The following is a 25,841-nucleotide window of genomic DNA, read 5'->3' on the forward strand; positions in this document are numbered from 1 at the left end:
AATAAGTGTGATTGGAAAAAGTGTGCAAGGATAATTCCCACAAAACTTTTCATTAAAAAAACTCTTTAAATTATTAAAGTGCCTTGGTGCTAATTAGGTGAAATACAGTTATTTGACTTGCTACTCTAGTGATGTGGTATGCCAACTTCTGCAAACTCAATATGCTCCTCATCATCTGCACACTAACCAGATTGTTGCTGACCATTGTGGCCCATAAATCAACTTTAAAGGGACTCTAGACCAGAGGAGGATTGGGGGGTGCACCCAGCATGCGTCTCCCTAATTTTTGCAGAATGGTAAGACCCTAATTTTTGCAGAACGGCACCTGACTTTGTATGGGCATGGCGGCGGTGGCTAGGCGCCCATGGCCTCCCTATTGAAAATTCCTGGATCCGCCCCTGTAGACATACCAAAATATACCTTTGCAGCCATGATCAGCTGCACAGAGTTTTGTGTGAGCTACAATGAGGCAATTCAGTATTTTTTTTAAATAAAGCACATTAACATTTCCTTATTTCCTAGAAATATTGACTTTACCTTTATCATCATAAGCTGTAGCTGAGACAATTCATCCATTTCTTGTAGCACATCCAAACTAATGCTGACCTCTGTCTGACATTCATAGGCAATGGTATCCAAGGTCAAAAGGTCATCATACAACTTATCCAGTCCCTGAATCAAACAAAATGAATATTTACATTTGAAGTTGTGTAAGGAATTCAAACTTTGAAAGTGGAAAAAGAGGGTGTAAGAGCCATTTAGCAATGTCAATCTTGAGATCTTTGTAATTGTCAAGTCACAAGTCTAGTTGAGTCATAGTCTCGGGTTGAGTCAATTACGGCGAGTGGAGTCGTTGCAGGTCTGTTGCACAGGTTTTGTAGGTGCACCTTATGGGATCTAGGAATCAAACTGCAGTTATGGCCAACATCAGCAAAGAATATGCTGAGGGAGGATGGCATACCAATCTTAAGTTTGCTAGCCTTTTCTCTATTCATTTCGTAAGAGCGGTAAGTTCTAGTGTGATTTTCTTCTTTTTTTGTGTAAAAGTCAGAACAAAACACTTTATATTGAACTTCATTGATATAGTTAATACAGAAATAACTTTAAAAATGTGTTTGTCTGATTGTTCGTTTTGCTTTATAAATTTGGTCGATTGGCATGAAGTCACTTGCGATATATCGCTTCATCGCAATGGATGTTTTTGTCGAGATTTGGCTGCACTATCTTGGTCCCTCTGACATGAAGGGGACATTTACTGTTGCTCAATTAGGTAAATCACAAAACATGTCATAAAATAAATACCTTTTGGTGAAACCATTCTTGAAGTTTGATTTACTATCAGGGAAATCAACTTCCAATAATTAAAAGGTAAATTGATATTTTCTATGCTGAGAAAATTGACTGGAACTAAAATGCCCTGTACAAACCAATAGGGATGTCATGAGAGTGTCCCCTTTGACAGACGTGAGAAATGGGCAACAGGTGGAATAACTCAGACCCAACGAATTGCTAAATTGCAGCTTTGCCCCCCCCCCGATAAACCCGTCCCATTTACCACACACTTTAATTCTTACCTTGACATTTCTCTCCGTAGCCAGCTCCACAAGTTCCACTGCATGTTCAACCTACAAAGCAAATCAACACAATAGGTGATTCATTTGTTGAGTAAAACGAGGGCCGATTGTTCCATGAAATGCGACCGGCAAAACTGCTACGCACTTACCGCTTATTTTTACGGTCTAACGAAGGCACGCAAAGCTCTACCGCGTATAGGTGAAGGCTGACGTGATGGCCAGACATGGCACAATCGAACAATCGCCCCTCATGAATAATTGAGAATTCACAGCATACAATACATGGGGACTGTTGATACATGGTCTGTAGTAGTCTGTGCTTGAGACAGTTTGACAAGGTTTTGTTGAGAGTATACCATGTGAAACTACCATACTAAAAATATTTCCAAAATTTATAGGCTAATGTACACTACAAAGAGGAAGCAAAATTCCATACAAAATTATTCCTGAGTTATGATCATTCATGTAAAAAATTACTTGTGTTTTTTCTTCCTTACCAATTTTGATTGACTTTCAATATCTCTGGCTCTCCAACCATACCACGAAGTCAGATGTTTATGTGTTAGAGTCTCTGCACTGTGAAGTAGAGAGGCGTGTGACAAGAACAAATGGAAATACAATGTGACATAAGTGGTTTATAACAATTACAATCAGTTGTATATGAGATATTCAGACTCTACAAATATATTGAGGTAAGGTAAATAGAACCACCTTGTTTTACGGATGGGTAGACTTTTCAAGTTATGGTCAGTCAGGTTTTTTTTTCAATTTTTTTTTCTGGAGGCTAAAAGAACCCTCAAATATCAACAAAAGCTTGAAAATCTGGCAAAAATTTGATGACTTTTTTGGAAACATATTTAAGAAAAAAAATTAAATATTTTCAGTCAAAATCAATAAATTTTGGCAACAACAAAAAATTCTCTCAAAATGCAAAGTCTGGGTTGGCCTAACAGGTTTTTTGTTTGTTTTGTTGCCTAATGGCTAAAATTGATCTTTTCCTAAAGCAATTTTTATCAGACTGCGGCTATACTTTGTTTATTAATTTTACTCTTTACTTTTCTTAATAGATGTTTTGTATTGCATATAGTAGGGTGATCCAACAAAACAGTACTTCATTGTTACTAAGTTGTAGTGTTTAATGTTGGTATTTTACTTATGCAGGCCTGTTAATTAGGATGACACGTGGCCTGTTCTTCCAATCACTTTAGAACAGGTTTTTTCATCTCTAAAATCCTGTGCTGAGTTCCTAGTTACAATCTTTATTTCTTCTGGGCTATATACAGATGACAGATGAAATACTCAATGATATGATCCATTTCAAATGGGACATAATCTTACCAGAATTCTCTTAGTTTGTCGTCGTCATGATAAAGGAATGCGCCAAAATCCACTGGAGTAGGATTGATAACAGCTTGACAATCAGCTTCCTCACACCAATCTGGGTCTCTCTCAACAGAATCTTCCCATTCAAACACCTCAGGGTAGTCAGGACTATCACTGTGTAAACAAAACAACAAATACTTCATGAAGTAGGAATAGATTATAATTTAACAAGTCTCAATGTACCAATTGAAAATATAGTTTATACATTTAAAAGGAAAAAAATAAATTTTAATATAGTGTTAACTAAAAATTCATGAGGTAGAGACCTTTTCCAATGACATCATTTTCCAATGATATCATTGTGAACCTTTGAACCATTGGAGAAGAAAATAAGTGTACAGTAATGCTTGCCCGTTGACATTCTTGGCATGCTAAATAAGCTCATGACAATTGAATCGCAAATCTCAGTGCTTATTGATTGGTCTGTGACATCTGGGATATAGTTCTATCCAGGGTAAACAAATTCACATTATTTTGCAAGTAATTATTCTAACTATTCTAAATATTTGAACTATTAACTTCTCAGAAAAAAATAATTCTGAGAATCTGAGCACTGACACTCAGCTCCTTGCCAAGCATGACCCATGAACATTCTTGGTATATTTGAGACAGCATTCTGCCCCTTCCAGACTTTCATGCCGTTTGCCGCTGTGGCAAACGGCATGACATATCAGCCAATTATAAACCTTGATTGTGTCCGTTTTTCAGCAGTATGTGTGCGTCACACCACTCTGCAGCAAACAGCATGACAGTATGAAACCACCAGTAGCGATTTTAAGGATAATCTGACTTACCCAGCTTCAGGCAGCAGAATTTTGTATTCTGTGGGTGAGGTTGTCTCAGGGAAGTTGTTTAGAATAACCAGCCAATGAGGTAACAGGTCTTTACCATGGTGAGTGAACATGATCTCTAGTGCTTTCCAATCTGAATCCTGCAGATAAAGAAGGAAGTAACATGCATAACAAATTCAAGCACCCAACTTCATTTGTGTCCTGATAACACAGAAGAAGTTTCTGCATTCATACTTTTCTTTCTTGAGAGTATCTGACACTATCCCAAATAAGGAGATTACAATAAAAGCTCTGATAAAAGCTCACAAATGAGATACAGTACAGGATCTGGCCATATTTTGTCACATATCAAAAGAAGCTCTGCAAACTGATATAATAAACTGAGAGAGCGAAAACATCAGAACTAGTTCACATAAGATTTCAGGTCCGGACCGGATCCAACTGCCCCATAGTGGATTGCAATGATGGTGAATTTTACTGGTCATGATCATATCTTCTCTCAAGTGTTTCAGTGGCTAAACGAGTCACCTTCTAGCATTTTTCAGCAAAGACTAAAATTGATTGACATTTGCCACCTTAGCGAATGTGTGTATTCAAAAAAGTTTACATACTGAAGTATTCAGTTTTCTATAAGCAAAATCCCATTAAATGCAGAACTTGCAGTAATTTCTGTACATTTTCTGTACACCATTTCCCCTTCACAGATTACAAGCAAGGGGAGCATGTGTTTTGATCTATCAAATTCATTGGTATAAATAAGACAGACTTACCCTGGCGAACTCTACTGCAGCTTCTACAATATTCTGTGATCTGAAATCTTTGAAGAATGTGTCATTGTAGAATCGTGAAGCTGCTTCTCCTCCACCTAGTATTTCCTACATTGACACAAAGAAATTTTCATGTAATTACAACTTTAGATTTATGGATTAATGTTTTTTATAGTGTATATATGAATCTGTAGACAAGTACAAACTTTTTTAAATGCTTTACAAATCCTGCACTGAGAGTTGCATCTGCCTGCCTATTTACATATCTTATATGTGACAAACACAGACAACACAAATACATATGCACCCCCACATACACATCCTATGTGTAAACACGGGCATATTTGGACAAAAATGTGTTTGATGGACCTCAATTGTGGGTGTCGTTTACGATTTAAGGGGTTTCTTTGTTTTTACAAAATACAGAATTGAAGAAAGTGGACCAAATAAGCAATTTCAAAAAAGTTTTCTTTTTTACTGAGAAATGAATTGCACTGGACAAAGCTTTCTGACCACATACTTCTGACACAAGTCTTATAAAGTGTGTAGCAATATGAAGCACATTTGTGACATGATCAAGGGGAATAAGTCGAAAATATGGTTTTTGCATGGTTCCAAAGAGAACATTTAGAGCTTTCTTTGTCAAAATTAATATTAGCGACATCCGATTCATTTCCCTTAATCACATCACATTTGACCACTCTTCACATTTTCTATTTACAAGAATGTTATTGGAAGTCATACCTCGTATGTATTTAATCTATCTAGGTAAGTAAGAAGCTTGGTGCGACAGCGACATAATTCTCTCTGCTCTAGATTCAAGCTGTAAAAAATATGATGGTTAAAACACTTAGCATTAATGTCATAAGACACATGATAGCTTTACTACATAAGTTGATCCAATATACAATATCAACAGTCATTTCCATGGCATCATGGGCTATTTCAGTTGAAATCCATACACCCCTATGGAAGACATGACCTTGATCTGTTACACAGGGAGAATGATTTTCAAATGGGGTTACCTGAATGGGTGATTCCATTTGAGATCAAGGCCATGTCTTCCCTAGGGGTGTATTATGGATTTCAACTGGAAAAGCCCAACATTAGATTACTGGATCCCATTTGCGAGTCACCATGTTAATACCTCATCATGATATTAATGATGCAATGAATCCAAACTTAGGTACTCAACTATCATTATCAGACAGGATTAATGCTTCTTGACAACCAACCGATTTGGTTTAAGCCAATTCATTTATCTGATGTTGAATCTAAGCTAGGGTAACTGAGGACAACATCATCACCTTCAAGACATCTTCTTAAATCCTACCTCTTTACCAGGTTGTAGTTTTCTCCCTTTCTTTATTTCTCTGCTGTTTTTCTCTTTTCCTTCTGTGAATAAAACTTGCCTACTTTGTAGGGACTCTATAAATCCCATTGTTTATGTTTTACGTTTAAGTAAATGTTATCAACCTGCGAAATACTTTAGTCACACATGAGTACAGAAATAAAAACAAAGTGTGTACATAGTACTGACCAACTGAAGTCTACTTGTTCCAGTAAGGCTTTCCTGTGTTCTTTCTCTCTCTCATGTTGTAGCTCTTCTGCATCTTCATCATATTCATCTAAGCTTTCATCATGTTCTGGTTCACTACTAAGAATAAACCTGTGAATACACAACACAATGCATTTTGGTTAACCAATTTAAACATCTATTATAAAATAGGCAGTTTGGCCAATTTATAAGGCTAAAAACTTTTACAGTCTACAATATTTTGGGAGGTTTTCTGCGATGCAAAGAGTAGGGTTGTCCGCACCCAGTAAAAAGGAAATGTGGACAAAATTGTATTCATCTGCTCAGTGGTGTAGCCAGGACTGAGGGACTTTTTCAAGGGAGGGGGGACGGCACATTTCAAGATGGGACAAACTTTGATAGAAATTGTCAAATGTGGGCAAAAAAATAACAGATGTGTCTAAAATTGGCTAAAAAGTACTGTATAAACAAATGCATACAAATGTTAAACATCACAGGGGGACCATTTACCAACCATGACCGCTAGTCACGCCACCACCAACAAGACAACAACACGGAAGTAAATCTCCGTCTAAAAAATCTCATTTTTTGAAGATTAAAAGACCAAGAAGAAACGCGAGTCATTATTTATGTACAAAAACTGTTCCGGTAAAAAACACTGATTCTAAAATTGCTGACAAGAAGTGACTAAAAGATAATTTTCTGAGCAAGAACTTGTTTTTGCATTATCGTATTCTTCCACCACGTACTGATAGTTTTACTTAAGGCTGACATTGTGTGTATGTTGCAACCTGACACAGTAAGGTCTCCAAGCTGATGTTTTATCTACTGAATGTCAGGCCTGTGTGTAACCATATAAACAACAGCAACGATAAGCTTACCAAAACAAAATTCTATCATGCCATCTCTACATAGTTGTGAAGACTGCAAAACATCAAAGGAAGATGTCACCAGCCGCCAAAGTGATCTTTGGTTGTGTGATGATTGTGAACGTAAGAGGCTCTGCACCACCATATCTTAGCAGTGCCGGTAATGGTGGAGTATTTCTTTGTTAAAGGGGGTGACTTCCTCTGGCCTTACTGGCCTTCTGGTCATCCCCTCCATAATTTGTTTGTTTGATATTGCCTTTGTTTTTTAAAATTTATACTTGTGTGATTTCATGTGAATTATGGGAAAATAAAATATCTTGTATCTTGTACATCCACATCAGTCTGACACAAAATCGAGACTGGTATCTGAGGCACCTGATGCACCCCTACAGCAAATCCAGAAAATTCTTTTGTAGTAGTCACTAATGCACACAGCCTAATAGCCTAATAATACAAACATGTGCAAGTGCTACGTATGTCAAAGAGACTTTACCCTGCTTGTGTTGGACTTAAAAGAAAACCGACACAAAAGTCAGCATGGTCTTGTCCTGAATGTAAATCAGACACCCAGAATGCAATCAAAACTCTTTGCCAACAACTAAATTGCCTCCAGCAAACAGTATCCCAGATGAAAAAAGATTGTCAATTTGTGACCTCCTTACAACAAACTATCAAACTCCTACAGAAGGAGAACCAAGATCTGTCTGAACACATAGCAACACTTGAAACAAAATCAAAACAAGACTCTACCCCAACTTCACCTAAGAAATGCAGAACACTTATTATAGGGGACTCTATGTTACGTGAAGTTCCCAAAGCTGACTTCTCAGATGTGTGTGTTAAACCAATAAGTGGTGCAACAGTCAAAGACATTTTTGATGAGATTTCTGGGATGACAGATGAGCTTCAAAGTTTTAGCGCTATAATTGTACATGCTGGAACAAACAATGTTTCCCGCGGAACAGATGTTAAAGAAGTCACAGAAACAATGGAAGCCATTATAACAAGTCTTATGGTAAAAGTACCAACAGTGACTCTTCACATATCAGCCGTTTGTCCTCGGACATCTAAATGCGAGGAGGTAGCGACCTACAAAGAAAGATCTAGCCTCTCGCTTATCCTGAGGGTTCATCGACAATCGACATCAGCCCCAAAGTCAAATACCAGGATGGTACTACTGACTTGGGTAAATTCGCAGATAACATCCATCTGAACAAAAAAAAATATGTTGGCTTGGAGGTGAAACTTAAGTGTGCTGAGGCTTGTGGATCAACATCTGGTGTTGTGCCTGTGCATAGCACACTTTTAAGTCACTGTGCTTTTTTCCCTCTTTTCCACTAAAAGCAAAGAAATGCCTGAAATTGTTGCACACCAATTCCACAACCTCACATCTCACACACAGCACTGACAATGAAAGCATTTTCTGCATACAAACACTTCCCAAATAAAGAGCAATCAACATTTGTTTTATATAGCGTATGAAAATATTCAGACTATACAGTCATTTTTTATGAGAACTTCTTGTCCTGTCACAAAATATAAAGGAAATAGTTGAAATATTTCATGGCATGAAATTCAGTATCCACCAACACAGGGATGCAAGCTGACCTGAAGGGAAAAGCCTGAAAAGTGTGTGAATCTGGGCCAAAAGCCTCCAAAACGGGCTGAAAATAGAGAAAAGTGCGGGAATTTGGACTTCATGAAAGTAGGAATTCCTGCAAAAGCAGGAAAACTTGCATCCCTACACCAATCAAATGATAGATATATTTGCACATGTTATACAAATTCTACTGTAATATTATACTGATAACTAACATTTTCAAGAGCAGCTGAAGTTAACAAGACAAATTTTGTCTCACTTATTTACCTGCCATGATCTTCTCCTTTGCCAATGGCAATGAGAGCTTCCAAATCTGTTCCTCTCAGACCATACTGAAGGAGTTCCCTGGCAGCGTCAATATCATCTGGCACACGCTCCAAACACTCATGCAGGACCCAGGCACGTTTGGTTATCTTGCTCTGCACAAAATATGATTGTTTGTTGAAAAGGTCATCATACAATGCATAAAACTGTGACAACACACTTAAAGCCATTATGTACAATCTTATAATATACCTAAATGGAATCAGCCAAATTTGTTATGTTTGTAGGTCAACAGAGCAAAGATGGATAACTGAAGCACACAAATGGCAAATGTGAAAGCAGTCTGGTAACTACAAAATCTGATACCAAAATGCCACCAAAATAAAAGTACATCCATACTTTTATCACTTTGTATTTTACTTATTGCACAACTGAGGCTGTTGAATTCTGTATGGTTCAATACGGCACGTACGCTACCAGTAGACACGCTGATGATAGCAATTTACACTTACATACTTTATGAAATAACATTAGATGTTAAGATTAAATTGGCCTATACCATAAAGATTCGCCTAATGGTGTTATGGGGTCACTTGACATACATGGAATTTTAGGCACAACCTAAAAGTACCATCCTGTAAAATTCCCACCAGCAAATAACGGAATGGTACGGAACCATAATTCATGTTGGCATTTCAGAGGAGGGAGCTCTCTATTTACACATGAAATTTACTCCAAAGTAAATGTGCTTACCAAATAGTCCTGTATGGATGCTAAGGATACTGTTGCTTTTCTCCATTGCCGTTGATAAACCATGTCACAATCCAGACCAAATCGCTGAGCCAAGACAAGTGCCTCACCATATTCCTCACTTTCAATCTGCAATTATCAAGGGTTTAAATGATTTGCAGAGTTTGTATAGAATACAGAGATGCCATTTGTTTCACTCTTCCGAGTTCATAGTTTAACACAATCCTATCAACTTGCCAGCAAGAGATAATACAACAAGGATCCATGAACAAACACACCCAATAGTTTCTATAAGAAATTGTGCCTTAAAATTTAATAGTAAAAAAAATACACAAAAAAAATACAAAATAAAGATTCAGGATAGGTAAATAACATATTTATGCACTAAAAAGTTCAAAATGTTTGCTTCAATAAATTGTGTACAATATTTATGTTGTTGTTGCTATAAGTCAGTAGTCATTTTTAATAGCAATATGTACTAGTCTAATACGGTGTGGTCTATTTATTATCATTTTCGTGATGTCATACAGCATGAAATAGTTGAGCTTGTCAAGGGGTGATTTACTTGCTAACAGTATCGTATGAACTTACTCGTCTGTGATAAAGCTCCTCTGGGGTTGTCTTTTGTAAACATACCAGGCGATACACTCGGCTCATCATCCTGCAATATTACAACATATTATAGAAGCCTTTAAATCCACCAATACTTTTGACATTTGACATTGTGTAATTCAACAATACTCTACTCCGTCATTACTCCGTCATTAACACAGTAAAGTTAACTTAGGGATTCAACAACTCTTCCTATACCTTTGTACAGGAGCCAACCGTTGTTAATCCGTGATGAATCCACAGTCCAGTAGCGTATACGCGAACGCAAGGTTATGCGTACGCATTACGCATGAGCGCGTAAAATTTGTCATGCCTGGAACGTATGCGTAAACATGAACTCTCTTTATGTTGGCGGTAGCAGCTAAATATTACCGCTTTATTCTTTAGTTTTATTGCCGATATGAACAGAGAAATACAGCAATCTTCTTGTAAGGTTGAGTGGCAATGACAAATGGGCATTCCGAATGATGAAAGAATCATGTGAATTAGACATCTTTAGCTTGTTTCGTTGTTGAAAGGATTCAATCATGTTTTACCGTTGTTCATCACGAACAACTCGCGTCCGGCGAGTCTGCGTGGTTTACTTCTCAGAACCACTCAGACGCATTGTTGTTAATTGGTGATGAACAATGGTGAAACATGATTGAATCCCTAATTTAATCATGTTTCACCGTTGTTCACACCGATATGAACAATGGTGAAACATGATTGAATCCCTTTCAACAACGAAAACAAGCTAAAGATCGTATAATTCACATGATTATTTTATGAAGAATGTCAGTTAATCATCGACAGTCAGCCTTACAAAAAGATCGGTGATCTCTGTTGATATCAGCAATAAAATCTTTATCCGATACTTCCAAAATACTGTATTGTAAGCGTGATACGCACACATATTCCAGACATGACGAATTTTACGCGGTCACACGTAACGCGGATGTGCGCTGGCGTTCATGTATACGCTTACTGTAAAAGTGTGGATTCATCACGGACTAACAACGGTTGGCTCCTGTACAAAAGCATAGGAAGAGTTGTTGAATGTAATTTGAATCACCTCAAATGGATTGTGATCTCATATCATGCAGTTTCCCTTGGGGGAGGTCTAATGACAGTGATATAGTTAAGAAATATGAGGTGATTGAGTAAAATTGCTTTGTATCATGACAAGGAAATGGCTGTGTGTACCATCAAGTAAGTTCATATGTGTTGGTTAGACTGCTGCCCTCAGTCATCAACGATCCTGTCACAATGGCGCGGCAAGATGCAGGTGTTGCTAGGCAGTCGCGCTATGGTGTAACCAACAAATCGCGCGAGAAAATTTTTATGAGTCAGATGAAATACGGAAGGCAAGTTGTTTAATCGTCACTACAAGCATAACACAAGTACCTGCGCAGTGACATTGAAGATGACACAGAATTTAGATTGGGGAATTTATAGATGATGGTTGATCATTGTATATCCTTAATAATATCTGGAATTTGTATTTTATACAACAGAACTACAACTTTGCTTAGAAGAATCAATGGAGTGAATTATTATACTGACATTGGCTGCTGCTTGAATAAGTAAAAAATTTAGGTGGACAACTAGATGGAAGTTAGTTCTTAACTTTTGAGGATAAGATCCACTTTGGCTTTTTTGACAAAATTGAACAATTTTACACAAATAATAAATATAATAAATAGGTAGGAAGTCCTATCATATTTTGTGTACTTACTTTGGTTTCTTTCTAGGTGGTTGGAATCTCTCTGATTCAGTAACAAAATATAGAACCTGAAACAAAGCAAAAACAATGGTGAGTACTTTGCTAATGGCTTAATATCATTTGGTGAAATTATGATGTTTCTTCTATTCTTGAATCCAAAATATCATGACAGGTGTCAGAAAACATCACATGTAATCACCTAGTACTATGTATGGTATTCAATGGAACCAGTGATAAAGAACCAGTGAGACCTGCTCTGACCTACATTGACATTCTGAAAGATGACACTGGACTGGAGGCAGCAGACTTCATGGCAGCAATGGAGGACAGATAGTTGTGGAAAGCCATCACAGTTCGAGGACACCACTCGAATTAACGCGGCTGTGTACTCAAGACGCTGTTTCTTTCGCAAAATTGAGCTTTTTTGATATTTGTTACTTTGTTATGTTTTTTATAAATACAAGGAAAGAAAATCCAGATTTATAAACTCCAACTGCGCTATTTTATGGATTTTATTTCACTATTTCATTCGTGTTTGCAATTTTAAAGAGAGAAAATCTTTGTTGTATCAGCGGGGTGACACGCTTGCGCAACAACGCATCGCGCTGCGTATGTCGCGCAATTTGTTAACGCACAGATACGCTACGCATACACGCGACGCTTATCTGCATGCGTGGCGCATCCTTTGGAAACACTAATTTCAAGTGGTCAAATGGCTCCGTTTTAGCTGATAAAATGTGGGTTTTTTCAAGTTCTTTTCCTCGATTTGAATATCAAGTTATGAATGGATTTCGCTCAAACTTCTCAACGGGCTGTGGATTTACCCGATGTTCACATAATATAAGGTGGAAAAACGAAAACTGCCGCATTCTCCTGTGAGATTCGATGAAAGGGCAAAATGTGACCACTTTAAACTTTAACGCCATTATTTCAATGTTCATTTTCTCGGTAAAATGACGATTTAGGTACACGATAACTCAATAATACAGCATCTATAGGTAAGCAAATATGATCATCGTAAAAAGCATGATCGACTCAAGAAACGGTTTTCTCATTTTTTATATTTTGGTCTATTTCCGATTTTAGGCATCATTTTGTGCAAATAGGCGTTTGTGAATTTTAAAAGTTCAATTTGATGCCTTATATGGTCAATATCTCAAAAACTAAGGCCAATATCAAAAAGTAAAAAACCGTTTTTGGAATGGAGCCTCAAGATTGAGCTAAAAACAAAATAAAATATTTTGGAAAGAGTGTTTTTTGTTATGATGTACCTAACAAATATTGCCAAAAACTCACTTTTTGTGATTTTCTTCATAATTGTTGTTTTTACCCCAAATCTGTATTTATCTTAAGATTTATTGATGTCTTGCCTTTATAAAAATATATACTTTTATATGTCTTGCGCGAATAATTACAAAGTTATTGCACTTTTACTACATGCATGTCTGAGAGTACACAGCCACCTTAAGTAAGTCAAGATACTTCAATGGAATCAACAAGATCATTTTTGCAATGTTAAACCAACACATGGATCCTGTTTTTTTACCGGAAGTCAGTTTGACAGAAATTACTTTCTACAAAACAATATGCATGTTCTAACAGCGTGATTGTTGGCATTCCACACACGCGATCAGTAGAGCATAAAATATGTGTTCCTGTGCGACATATACAACGGGTTATTTCAGGATAAGCAAAGAAAGGAGAATTTTGGTCAAACTGACTTTTGGTAGAAAAACTCAGGATCTTTGCAGCCTGGGGTCCACTTTAACATCCGGACACCACATTGGCATTTTGTTTGACCATAATGACCTTCTCTGGCAGCTTGCCAATTTATAGCAACAAACATTGAAAATGCAATTCACTTCACCTAGTGTGCCATTGTAGTAGACTTTAACTTCTTTTTCTGATTGCTTTAACAAGGTTAAGCATTTAAGAACTTAAGAAATAACAATAAGAGAAAATTAACTCCTGACCTGTTTCATATACTTTGAAGTCTTGGTGAATAAGGTAGCATCTTCATCATCGTCATCATCACTCTCCTCCTCGGCAACATGACCATCTATATCTGCTTCTGATGATGACCGTTGTCTCTTGATGGAAGATAGTTTACTCTCACACTACCAATAAAATAAATAATAGGGTGAGCATCTTCTATAATGGTAAACTAAACTAATTGTATATGATTTACATGAACCAGACATTTCAACTAAGATTATTCAGCAAATGATGCAACAAGAGGGTAAAGCTTTATTGAATCCATAAGTTTAAAGTTTATTACATTATTTCTAATAAATTGTATTAAATGAGACTGAACCATAAGACAAGAGGAACTTCTTTACTGTAAGTGGTTATGTAACTCCATAGGAACTGGAATGATGGTACACTGTGGTAGACTTTGTATGGCAATCATTTTGATTGTGGTTCGGGTCTCAAAAGCAAGATCCAGTTAACGTCGAGATAATCAGATTATATAATAGCAAATTCAACTTTATCACCACTTTCAAATTAAAATCTTATGATTACATAGATTATAATGCATCAAAAGTGAAGATATTTCTTAAAAACAACAGTAAACAATATAAAATTTTCAAAATCACATTAATTTTGTTTTAAATTTTTTCCTCCACACTTTGGATTCTGAAGCAACATGCTCCTTATTTTTTTCAAAACTCCCACTGGTACCTGTGGACACCACAGCCATTTTGCTAATGCGATTATAATATACTGTCATGTGATTCCTACTGACCAATCAAAATTCATTATTGTATGAATGGTAATCCTTGAATGTGGAGACATTTTGTTTTACCTCTAGAGCCAGGAATCCTTTGTCAGAGGCTTGACTGACCCTTGGTGCTGGTTCAAACCATTCACATGATCCACCCAATAGATTGGCTAGGTTCTTGATGGATGACACCGTCAAAGCTCCTGAACAGCGAGCTAAAATCAATGCCTGCATGGTAAAGATAAAACCAGTATAATGTGCATTACAAATATTAACTTAAATAGACTTCATATTCCATTCATGTTTCCCCCTTGCTTTAATTGGTAAGGGCCAATCATCCAAAAACCATCACAAGCAGGTACTGTTGATGGGGCTCTGAAGCAGTTTTGACAGCCGTCACTGAGCTATGATATGTTTAAATAAAGAAGGACAGTGTTATAATGCTTTTGCAAGCATGAACCTTTTTTTTAATCTGCATGTTTAACATATAGCCAGATGGTAGCTAATCCAATCAGAGACCAGGTTATATAATATGAGGTCCTTTTGTATAATGTCAACTGCATTTCACCAGACAATTCACAATGATGGATGTACAGACAGATTTATCCCTACCTTGTCTGACCAGAAGTTGACATCGCTGAGTGATTGAGAAGCAAGCTGACCTTCTGCTACACGTTTACGTCCCATCGGCATTATTACATTAGGGTTCACTTCATCATGACCAGGCTGAAACAAAGTATGTAAAATGTATGAATGTAAATCATGCGTTGAATATTTCATAATTCTAGCCATCCCCTCAAGTCGGATATGGAGAGACCCCACAAAGTTCATCAAAATTTGTTCTTTTCTGTTTAAGTGCAATTTTGACGTGGCAAAATCCAGGCAATTCAAGTATGTATTATTAAATTTCTGCCAGATATATGATTTTCTATTTATTCTATCCTTCTGCTTGCATGAAATGAAAAAAATCAGCTCTGATCTGGGGTGCATATCACTAGCATTTACAACTTGTCGTTAAGTCCTTTAACTAAACCCATGTCCCAAACATTTGAAACTCTAACATGTAAATCCTATGGAGGAGTTCCGATGGGTTTGGAATTTACGATGGATTTGGGAAGTACGACGGGTTTAGCACTTACGATGTGTCGTAAATATTAGTGAAATTCACCCCAGGTTATGCAAGAGTATATCAGTTTCCATAAATCCTATTATCTCACTAGCGATCCTATAAATATGGTAATTATCTCCCAAAATGCCATGCAATACACTAATTGCCACCCAATTTCTGCAAATTTTCTGTAATGTAATCCTCTTGTAATACCTGCAAAATTTATGCAAAATTTGCTATTTTCTTTCACAGGATTAGACATTTATTTAAACATATCACTGGGACCCGATTACAGCTACTTCATTTCAACTTCGTACAGACTCTTAATCATAGGCAAATTTTTTTTATCCAATTACCTGTTCCAATGTAGGCCAAGCACCCCTCCTCTTGAAAGATGGAACATCCCAGACAGACAGCATACCTGATTGGTGGAGAGTTACAAGTTTATTGCCGTCAGGAGAAAGACACATCTTGTATACACCATCCTGGATGGACAAGTTGAATATAATATATAATAATAAGTACAATATATGTATTAACTCTCTCTACATGGGTGTTGATTGCAGGCAATAATTATGTTTTGAATTTTTTTTACAAATTCAAAAATACCACAGCATGAAAAATGCATTAAAATGAGTACAAAAAATCCTTATATTGGAAAATCGGTTCTTGAGATAGCTTTTGATATGTTGAGAAAATGTCTCAAAACTTAACCAATGCCATCCTTAAGAGATCGGATAGAAACATTTGCATAGTATTTTTTGTGGGACATGAGAGCACATCAGACACATCAAATTGCATTCTGAATACAAGGAATGTCCTTCTGAAATCAAATAATTTTGACTTTTTGAAATTCGCAATATAATACAAATTTTATGGCAAATTATGAAAGATTCATCATAGTACACATTATAAATCTAATAAAAAATAAAACAAACGAAGACGGGAACCAGTTGTACATTAGCAGCAAATTTTCGGTACTAATGTACAACTGTTTCCCGTCTTCGTTTTATTTTATGTTATATATTTCACGGGAGTGCATCTTTAGAGATCCAGTTTAAGTATGTGTGTTTCGTCAACTTTCTGTCTACAAATTATAAATCTAATGATATGTACTTAAAGTGTATGTGGCTGGGAGGAAAAGCTGCCCATCACTTGAAAATGTTGACCTTTCATATTAAAGATACCGGTATGCATATTTTTCCCAAAAGACCTAACAATTTTAGGTCTTTTAGTAGTGATATACAGCTCAACATTCCTACCTGTTTCTTGGATCTGCGAAAGAACTGAACAGAAGATACTTTACGCAAAAAACTTCTTGAGGTCTTCTGTAATTAAAACATAACAATGGAGTCAAGTTATCTATTAAGAAGATTCACAAATTTTCTAAAAGGAAATATTACATTTGCAATTCATCCTGGTCTGGATTCAATCCATCAGATATTTTAAAGGAAAATTGCACAGACAAAGTTTTTCCTTATTTTAAAGGTCCATTTCATATGTTTTTTACTTATGTTTGCAGATGACATCTTTCTGTCTGAGCAAACATGAACCCTGTAGGGTTAGAGGAATGTATAGTAGCATAAAGACGTTAGACTCAAAAACTCATGCATGGAAGACAAAACTATGTACCTCCGACATTTATCGGCAATATCAAAATTGAAAAGTTGTTTCTTGGTTTAAGGGTGGTCTTAACCCTGGAATTATAGAAACTTTCGGGCTTCATAACTGTTAAATTATTAGTCTAAAGAATATAAAAGTATACATTTTTAGAATGGAAATGACTTGATAAATTCATCTGTGAGATCCAATTTGGGCCAAAATGCTCATTTTTGGAGATAATCCCAAAAAACAGTTTTTTTGGCCCAAATTTTTTCGTGTAACGTTACAAAAACATTGTTTGGCCAAAACAATTTTTTTATTATTTTTAAAAACTAGATAAAAATATCTAGGACCCGTATTTTTATTTTTTTGAATTTTGACCAACTTTGAGAAATTTGAACCAAAAATAGTCAAAAAATGCAAAATTTTCAAAAAAATCATAAAAAGGCCTGATTTTCGCCCAAATTTCAAATATTTTTGGTAAAGTTGGTCAAAATTCAAAAAAATAAAAATACGGGTCCTAGATATTTTTATCTAGTTTTTAAAAATAATTAAAAAAATGAGTATTTTGACCCAAATTGGACCTCACAAATGAATTTATCAAGGCATTTCCATTCTAAAAATGTATACTTTTATATTCTTTAGACTAATAATTTAGCAGTTATGAGGTCCGAAAGTTTCCATAATTCCAGGGTTCAGACCAACCTTGATTAAGCTTGATATTTACACAAGGTTTGAACACATATCACTTCGTGCTCCTTATTGGCACGACTTATATACAGTTTTCAGCAAGGTTCTTCAGCAGTCTGCAGATTTGGCGCTGTTTTTTCTTTTTTTGGCACTGTTTATAACATAAACATGGAAGTGGATTTCTGATTGGTTAATTGAGTAACGTCATTATCACATGCGCACCTCAGTCACTGATCAAGCTGAGTAACATTGTGTGACCCAGGCATGATCTAGTTCTTAATACGAAATAATCAAGAGGTGCTGTCGGACACTGCAGAAGCACCTTGTCGAATACTATAATTAGACATACAATGCAATCAAGCATGCACTTTAAATCATCAAAGTTTACCGGGCACATGGCAAAATGATCTGTATGGAGGTACACTATTTTGCTCTCCATGAGTAACACACAAACATGGCAGAGTTGGTTCTCTTTGGGTCTAATCTTTTTGAGTAGCACTGGACTACTGGCAGGAGCTGATTTAGATACATGTTATGTAGACACCCAGTTCATTATTAAAATATAAATTGTTTTCCATAACAAAGACGAAATACAATAAGAGATCACTGAAATGGAAAGATGACCACAACAGAGCAAAGCTCGAAAGAACTATGATAAGTACAAATTTTGAATAAAACGAAGCTTCAAGACTTGCAGCAAGTTTATTCTGGCTTAAAAACTTAAGAAATTATCTTGACACTTACAGGTCCAAGTTCTACTGCATAATCAGTAACTAGCTTATAGTATGGTTCTGTAGACAGCACTCTCCAAACGGTGATACCTTGCTGGGTTGCCATAGTAACAAATTCATCCTCATCGCCTACAGGATATTGCTGTAGACATCCACCAATCAGCAACAAGGAATGGCCAGGATGGAATACAGCACTGCTGACACCTTGAGGATGCTGGGAGCCGAACAGGAAACTATGGTTGTCACGGTAACCTTCAGTTGAACTAGAAACAAAAAGTAGCCAGGTTAAATGTTGAAGTTTATTGTTATGATGGAGGGACATTATCAGATAGTATGTTACAGTATGTCATCTATTGTTTAACATCTATTTTACTTAATTTTGACAATCAAATACTTGTCCATTAGCAGAATTACATTTTGTCAGCTAAATTGACCATAAACTTTAAGTGTAGGTTAATAAATGTGTTTCACTTTGGGAGTGCAATTGTACAAAATAATGCATGCGTACTGAAATGTTGATTGTCTAATGCACAAGCCCTACAAGTGCATTATTTGGTACAATTTCTCGAAGAAGTAATATGCATTTAATAACCTATTTCATACACTAGTGTATGACCTGATAATAGTACTTCCTTTGACACTTACCTGACAAGGTAACTATGCAGACTTCCTTGAAATGTTATGACTAACAGCTCTGCTGACCTACAAATAAATCAATATCAATAATGAAGTTACTGCATTTTGGTTTGATCAACTTATTGGTGTTATTTATCACATAATAAAACCAACAACAATATACATATTTAAAAGTTCTAATTCCATGAAAATTTTGAGAAGTCCAGCATACTATTGAGAGATTTATTTTAATCTAAAGAACTTAAATAGCAGATGACAGATTGATCCAGTTGTCTGTGTTATGCTTTGGAATATCCACCACAACATTCATGCATGCATGTGGGGACAACAGAGTATTATAATACCTCCATAATAGTTTACCAAAATCCGAACTTGTTGATAGCAAGTCATCTTAGGCAACTTGAGTTAAGCACACATTTGTACATAGTGCTTGACTGACAGATGGTATAATCACAGCACACACAGAAAGTAAACAGTTATTGCTGAAAAAAAGTTTACTGGATCCATGGAGATAAAATGCAGAGGAACACTCTTTCCTCTCCATGAATGACATTCCAAACATGGTGGAGTCCATGTCCTCTAATATGTAATTCATTGGTTCTATTAAAACATTTTGTTTATTTGGTAAGGCTTTTTTATATAATAGTGATCTCAGATGTGACCTACCATTGGGCAGTTTGCTTGTAATCAGTGAATATCAATGCTGACACGGCACGACTCAAATCCACCGGTGTATCTGGTGTCCTGGGTTTCCCCTGGAAGACAAAAACAATTCCAACTTAATCAAAAATTGGGGAATCAAAACATCAGAACAAAATTAAACGTATGAAATGTAACAACAGAAAAGTGTGTGGTGAGAATTGAAAAACAAAACACATAAAACTAATGAATGGCGATGAGGGAGCATTTAAACTTAGTCAACTATTTCATCTTACCTTCTCAATACTAAAGAGCAGGCTTCCTACCAGGTCAAACACTTTGACATTGCCACTGCTGTCTGCATAAGCCAGCATAGTGCAATCTGGACTCCAGGCAAGTTTACACCATTGAGGATATGGGTCTTTTGGCACTGTATTTGTAAGAAAAAGAAAACCAAGAAAACATTAAATAAAACACCTGATTTAGGAAGAAATTAGCCATATGGTTTGGAAAGCTTATCTTCCACAAGTAAAGTTTTGGTCATTTAGCATGAAAAACACACCAAAACTCTGCAATCAAAATCCCTAATAATGCTATTTTATCGTGGCAATTTCATTCATGAGAGGATCTTTATTTAATATATTCATGAATTTTCAAGTCAAAATGTCAATTTTAAAAATCCATCTTAATACTAATTACGGCGTGTCGTCCGTCCGTCCGTCCACTGTCCGCTGCGCTATCGCGTTCAAGCGTCCAGCTGCGTTCAGCGCTCACGCTCACGCGTGCGCTATCGTGGAGTATCAACGGGAGTGTACGCGGAGTAAGAGTTGATTATTAAAGTTGTGTCAAGTTAGGTCTTGATCATTGAGAGACACATTTCATAGTAGTTTAAAAAGTCATAGGTATATGGGTAACGGGTTTGGGTAATTAGAAATAGGCCTATCACGTGAAGCACCCGACCCGAGAACCGCGAAATCTAGTATAGTATGTTTCCATGCTGTTTTTAGCTATGGACACCATATTTATATGAACAAAAAAAGACCAGATGGTATAGTGTAGATTTTATGATTGCAAACATTGGGAGCCAAAAATTACTTATTTGGGGTACTTAATATTAACAGACTGAATATGGCTCTCTTTTGGAAATAATGTCAAATAAATATGACATAGCCTGAAAATCATAAAGTTAAATAGAGTATTAACATAGCATCGTTGGGCAGGAATAACCTATGTGTCATTGGCCCATGAACATGTTTAAATCAAAACCTCTTGGCACTTTCCTGCCCAATGATGATAGATTTATCATCTGTTCAAATTCACTTCCAAATTATTACTACTACTTACCATTACATTTTCCAACCAGCGTCTCATATTCATCTCTGCTAGAACGGATCTCTATACCGGTGTCCTGCAGGATAGCAACCAATCGACCATTGCTGCAAATGACACAACATTGGAATTATTATTAACAAGTATCACTAAAAAGAAACAAGCTTAAAACCTTTCAGTGGCATGTGCAAGTTTTCATGGGGCTACAGGTCTCGATTCCCCAACTGCTGGAAATTTGTCAGCTCATTACACTCGCTGTAATTGGTAGTCCCATAATTCCCTGACTGAATGTATTTCCCCTCACTGACTGACGCCACTGAAACCTTTCCAAGTTATGTAAACACAATCACAAAGCCCTTTTACTAAGAAATGGTTAACAGAGAATTGAGCATTAAAGTACAGGCAAGTAGATTGACTGAGAACAAAGATTTCCTTACCTGGCAGTAGCCATGTGCCAATTGATCTGAGCATTGATTAGTTTGATGAGTGGAGTTGGTAAGGAACATGTTGTTGAAGATCTAAAATGAAAATAAAACAAAAGTTTATTAAAATAAAATTTTAGCTGTTTCTTTTTGCAAAAATGTCGCAAATTTAATAGGAAAATTCTTCTTTCAACAACTCTTCCTATACCTTTGCACATGAGTCAGCCGTTGTTAATCGGTGATGAATCTAGACATTTACAGTTAAAAACTCGCGTCCGGTATGTCTGCATAAACTATGCACGTCTGCGCAGACTACACAGATGCATCGTTTAGAGGTTAATGACTTTGCATCAGTTGTTTTGAGGGTATTGTGAAATATTTAAACATTGTGCTTTGGAACCGAGGAATATTTCGAGGGGCGCAGCCCCAAGGGATATTCCGAGTTCCAAAGCACAATGCTTAGATATTTCACAATACCCAAAAAATAACTGATGCAAAGTCATTAACCTCATTCATAACCGTCACTTTTCACTTTTTTAAATTCAATTTACGTCACATTTTCTTCTTTTAATTTAGAAACAGAACACAATCTTAACTTTATCTGTCGTTTTCCCTGTAAAAAATCTAATAGCCCATTAAGGAAATACCGCTAGCGACCAATCACACTAGCACACAATCATGCGATGTCCAAATACGGCGGCCAGCATCCGCGTAAATTGTTTGAACGCGTAACACGTCACGTAAAGCGGTCATTGTAGAGCATACTTTTAGCTACGTCACGAGACGCGGTCATTATACTTAATGAGGTTATGAATGATAAACGGTGATGAACAATGGTGAAACATGAATGAATCCCTACATTTTGCAGGCAGTTTACATTTTCACTACAGTACAATAATAACTGATCAATCTTAATACTTACCTTAGTGGTATACCTGTACTGCGTAAAAATGTCCACAAAGATCCTATGAAACAAAACAAATATATGGCGATTATGCATAAGAGTCAAACTACTAAAAAAATGTCATCACCAGTTGAAAGAACATTACATTTTGCACTATTAGAAGGCCCAGGGAAAGGGGAACTCACTGATATTGACTCCTAGTTCAGCAAAGTTTCTTGGATATTGTCATTTCCACAGAGGATAAATTGAATTCCCAGTAAAAAGTGTCACTGCAATTAGCAAACTACATTGTAATGTTTCATACTGTCTTTTTCTATACGATGCTCTTAGCAGTTATAATAGAAAATGGGTCCTAATAGAAACGCGCTAAAACTCTCCAATTAAAATCTGAAGTAGAATCCCTTTAAAAAAATATGCGTCTACTAAATTCATCTAGCACATATTATTTTGAAAGAGGTTGGATGGTTTACGCTTGAAATTGGATGGTTTATGCTTGAAGTTGTGTGTGTACTCGGCAAGAAGTAGGCCTATACCAAAAAGGAATTATTGTCATTTTACTTTTAGTCAAGTATAATATTTCATGGGCAGTAGTCACTTCCTGACATGCATTTTTGATTATATTACTTACGCAAAGCCACTAAAGACAGTCTTCCCACCAAGCTACTCTTTGGTTTCTGTGCAATGACTACACCCTGAAAAAAATTATATGGCAACATGGCATAAAATTCAGAAAGCAGTATTCAATATCAAGAAATACCAGTTTGTTATTGACTCTCTAGATTTTACATCTTGAAGCACTATTCTCATATTCTCAGGGGTGGAATTTCGTAAAGTGCCACAGGAGTCCAAGTGGATTCTCGCAAGAGAGTTTTGCGAGAGTCCATGGATTCCCGTAAATGGATTCTCGTTGTACAATCTTGCGGAGTCCAAAAGGTATTATATGTAGGCCTACGTAAAATGCATTCAAACAAACAAACTAACAAAGTTAAGTTTTTAATATATGTGTCATCATACTCTCACTTCCATATATGTCATTGCATCTTTGGTGACTTTTCCTTTATATTTTGCAGGCTTTGAGTTTTAAGGCGTGTTGAACTTAAACGTAAGTTCGCTGATCCGATCATTTCCAGCGAGAGTCCACATGGACTCTCGCAATAGGATTTTACGGGAGTCTCTGCGAGAGTCGACTCTCAGACTCCCGCAAAATTCCACCCCTGATTCTGTTGGTCAGACATCCAGGCTTTTGCTCCATCGCCATTTGGTATGCATGTATCAATTACCCCTTTTTCTAATTTTCTAGGCCAATTTTGGTATACGGATGGGTCATTTTTTAAATCTTTCCTGAAATATCCCAACTTTGCCTCTCAGCTCACTGTACTCTGTAGCCAAAAGTTTTGAAACTTGCCACAAATGTTGGTACCACTGGTAATTCAAATTAAATTGGACTTTTGTTACAGTCATTTCTGTGAAATTAGTATATGGATGGATTCACTTTCAAATTCTCAGCGGTGTATATATGGATGGATTCACTTTCAAATTCTCAGAGGTGTATATATGGATGGATTCACTTTCAAATTCTCAGAGGTGTATATATGGATGGATTCACTTTCAAATTCTCAGAGGTGTATATATGGATGGATTCACTTTCAAATTCTCAGAGGTGTATATATGGATGGATTCACTTTCAAATTCTCAGAGGTGTATATATATGGATGGATTCACTTTCAAATTCTCAGAGGTGTATATATGGATGGATTCACTTTCAAATTCTCAGAGGTGTATATATGGATGGATTTACTTACAAATTCTCAGAGGTGTATATATGGATGGATTCACTTTCAAATTCTCAGAGGTGTATATATGGATGGATTCACTTTCAAATTCTCAGAGGTGTATATATGGATGGATTCACTTTCAAATTCTCAGAGGTGTATATATGGATGGATTCACTTTCAAATTCTCAGAGGTGTATATATGGATGGATTCACTTTCAAATTCTCAGAGGTGTATATATGGATGGATTCACTTTCAAATTCTCAGAGGTGTATATATGGATGGATTCACTTTCAAATTCTCAGAGGTGTATATATGGATGGATCCACTTTCAAATTCTCAGAGGTGTATATATGGATGGACCCACTTTCAAATTCTCAGAGGTGTATATATGGATGGATCCACTTTCAAATTCTCAGAGGTGTATATATGGATGGATCCACTTTCAAATTCTCAGAGGTGTATATATGGATGGATCCACTTTCAAATTATCAGAGGTGTATATATGGATGGATCCACTTTCAAATTCTCAGAGGTGTAGGCCTATATATGGATGGATCCACTTTCAAATTCTCAGAGGTGTATATATGGATGGAACCACTTTCAAATTCTCAGAGGTGTATATGGATGGATCCACTTTCAAATTCTCAGAGTCAGAGGTGTATATATGGATGGATCCACTTTCAAATTCTCAGAGGTGTATATATGGATGGACCCACTTTCAAATTCTCAGAGGTGTATATATGGATGGATCCACTTTCAAATTCTCAGAAGTGTATATATGGATGGATCCACTTTCAAATTCTCAGAGGTGTATATATGGATGGATCCACTTTCAAATTCTCAGAGGTGTATATATGGATGGATCCACTTTCAAATTCTCAGAGGTGTATATATGGATGGATCCACTTTCAAATTCTCAGAGGTGTATATATGGATGGATCCACTTTCAAATTCTCAGAGGTGTATATATGGATGGATCCACTTTCAAATTCTCAGAGGTGTATATATGGATGGATCCACTTTCAAATTCTCAGAGGTGTATATATGGATGGATCCACTTTCAAATTCTCAGAGGTGTATATATGGATGGATCTACTTTCAAATTCTCAGAGGTGTATATATGGATGGATCCACTTTCAAATTCTCAGAGGTGTATATGGATGGACCCACTTTCAAATTCTCAGAGCCTGAGGTGTATATATGGATGGATCCACTTTCAAATTCTCAGAGGTGTATATATGGATGGATCCACTTTCAAATTCTCAGAGGTGTATATATGGATGGATCCACTTTCAAATTCTCAGAGGTGTATATATGGATGGACCCACTTTCAAATTTTCAGAGGTGTATATATGGATGGACCCACTTTCAAATTCTCAGAGGTGTATATATGGATGGACCCACTTTCAAATTCTCAGAGGTGTATATAT

The 25,841-nt window shown here is 36.4% G+C and overlaps 1 protein-coding gene across 1 annotated transcript in view; it reads right to left on the bottom strand.

The window, feature by feature from the left end:
• The window catches only part of LOC140158788 (NBAS subunit of NRZ tethering complex-like), a 72,959-nt gene that overhangs the window by 43,528 nt on the left and 3,590 nt on the right, over window positions 1-25,841 (bottom strand). Inside the window, exons 2-26 of the mRNA XM_072182004.1 lie at window positions 23,264-23,327; window positions 22,654-22,696; window positions 21,747-21,827; window positions 21,325-21,416; window positions 20,277-20,410; window positions 20,008-20,096; window positions 19,351-19,407; window positions 18,719-18,968; window positions 16,945-17,010; window positions 16,039-16,167; window positions 15,187-15,300; window positions 14,659-14,802; window positions 13,826-13,969; window positions 11,865-11,920; window positions 10,127-10,196; window positions 9,539-9,664; window positions 8,789-8,940; window positions 6,056-6,184; window positions 5,260-5,338; window positions 4,519-4,623; window positions 3,752-3,888; window positions 2,913-3,071; window positions 2,072-2,150; window positions 1,575-1,625; window positions 538-672 (exon numbers count right to left, since the gene is read on the bottom strand). Coding sequence (XP_072038105.1) covers window positions 538-672; window positions 1,575-1,625; window positions 2,072-2,150; window positions 2,913-3,071; window positions 3,752-3,888; window positions 4,519-4,623; window positions 5,260-5,338; window positions 6,056-6,184; window positions 8,789-8,940; window positions 9,539-9,664; window positions 10,127-10,196; window positions 11,865-11,920; window positions 13,826-13,969; window positions 14,659-14,802; window positions 15,187-15,300; window positions 16,039-16,167; window positions 16,945-17,010; window positions 18,719-18,968; window positions 19,351-19,407; window positions 20,008-20,096; window positions 20,277-20,410; window positions 21,325-21,416; window positions 21,747-21,827; window positions 22,654-22,696; window positions 23,264-23,327 — 2,685 coding nt within the window. The remainder of the gene's footprint in view (window positions 1-537; window positions 673-1,574; window positions 1,626-2,071; window positions 2,151-2,912; window positions 3,072-3,751; window positions 3,889-4,518; window positions 4,624-5,259; window positions 5,339-6,055; window positions 6,185-8,788; window positions 8,941-9,538; window positions 9,665-10,126; window positions 10,197-11,864; window positions 11,921-13,825; window positions 13,970-14,658; window positions 14,803-15,186; window positions 15,301-16,038; window positions 16,168-16,944; window positions 17,011-18,718; window positions 18,969-19,350; window positions 19,408-20,007; window positions 20,097-20,276; window positions 20,411-21,324; window positions 21,417-21,746; window positions 21,828-22,653; window positions 22,697-23,263; window positions 23,328-25,841) is intronic.

This window comes from Amphiura filiformis, chromosome 8 (genome assembly GCF_039555335.1).
Source record: "Amphiura filiformis chromosome 8, Afil_fr2py, whole genome shotgun sequence".
Lineage (NCBI taxonomy): Eukaryota > Metazoa > Echinodermata > Ophiuroidea > Amphilepidida > Amphiuridae > Amphiura > Amphiura filiformis.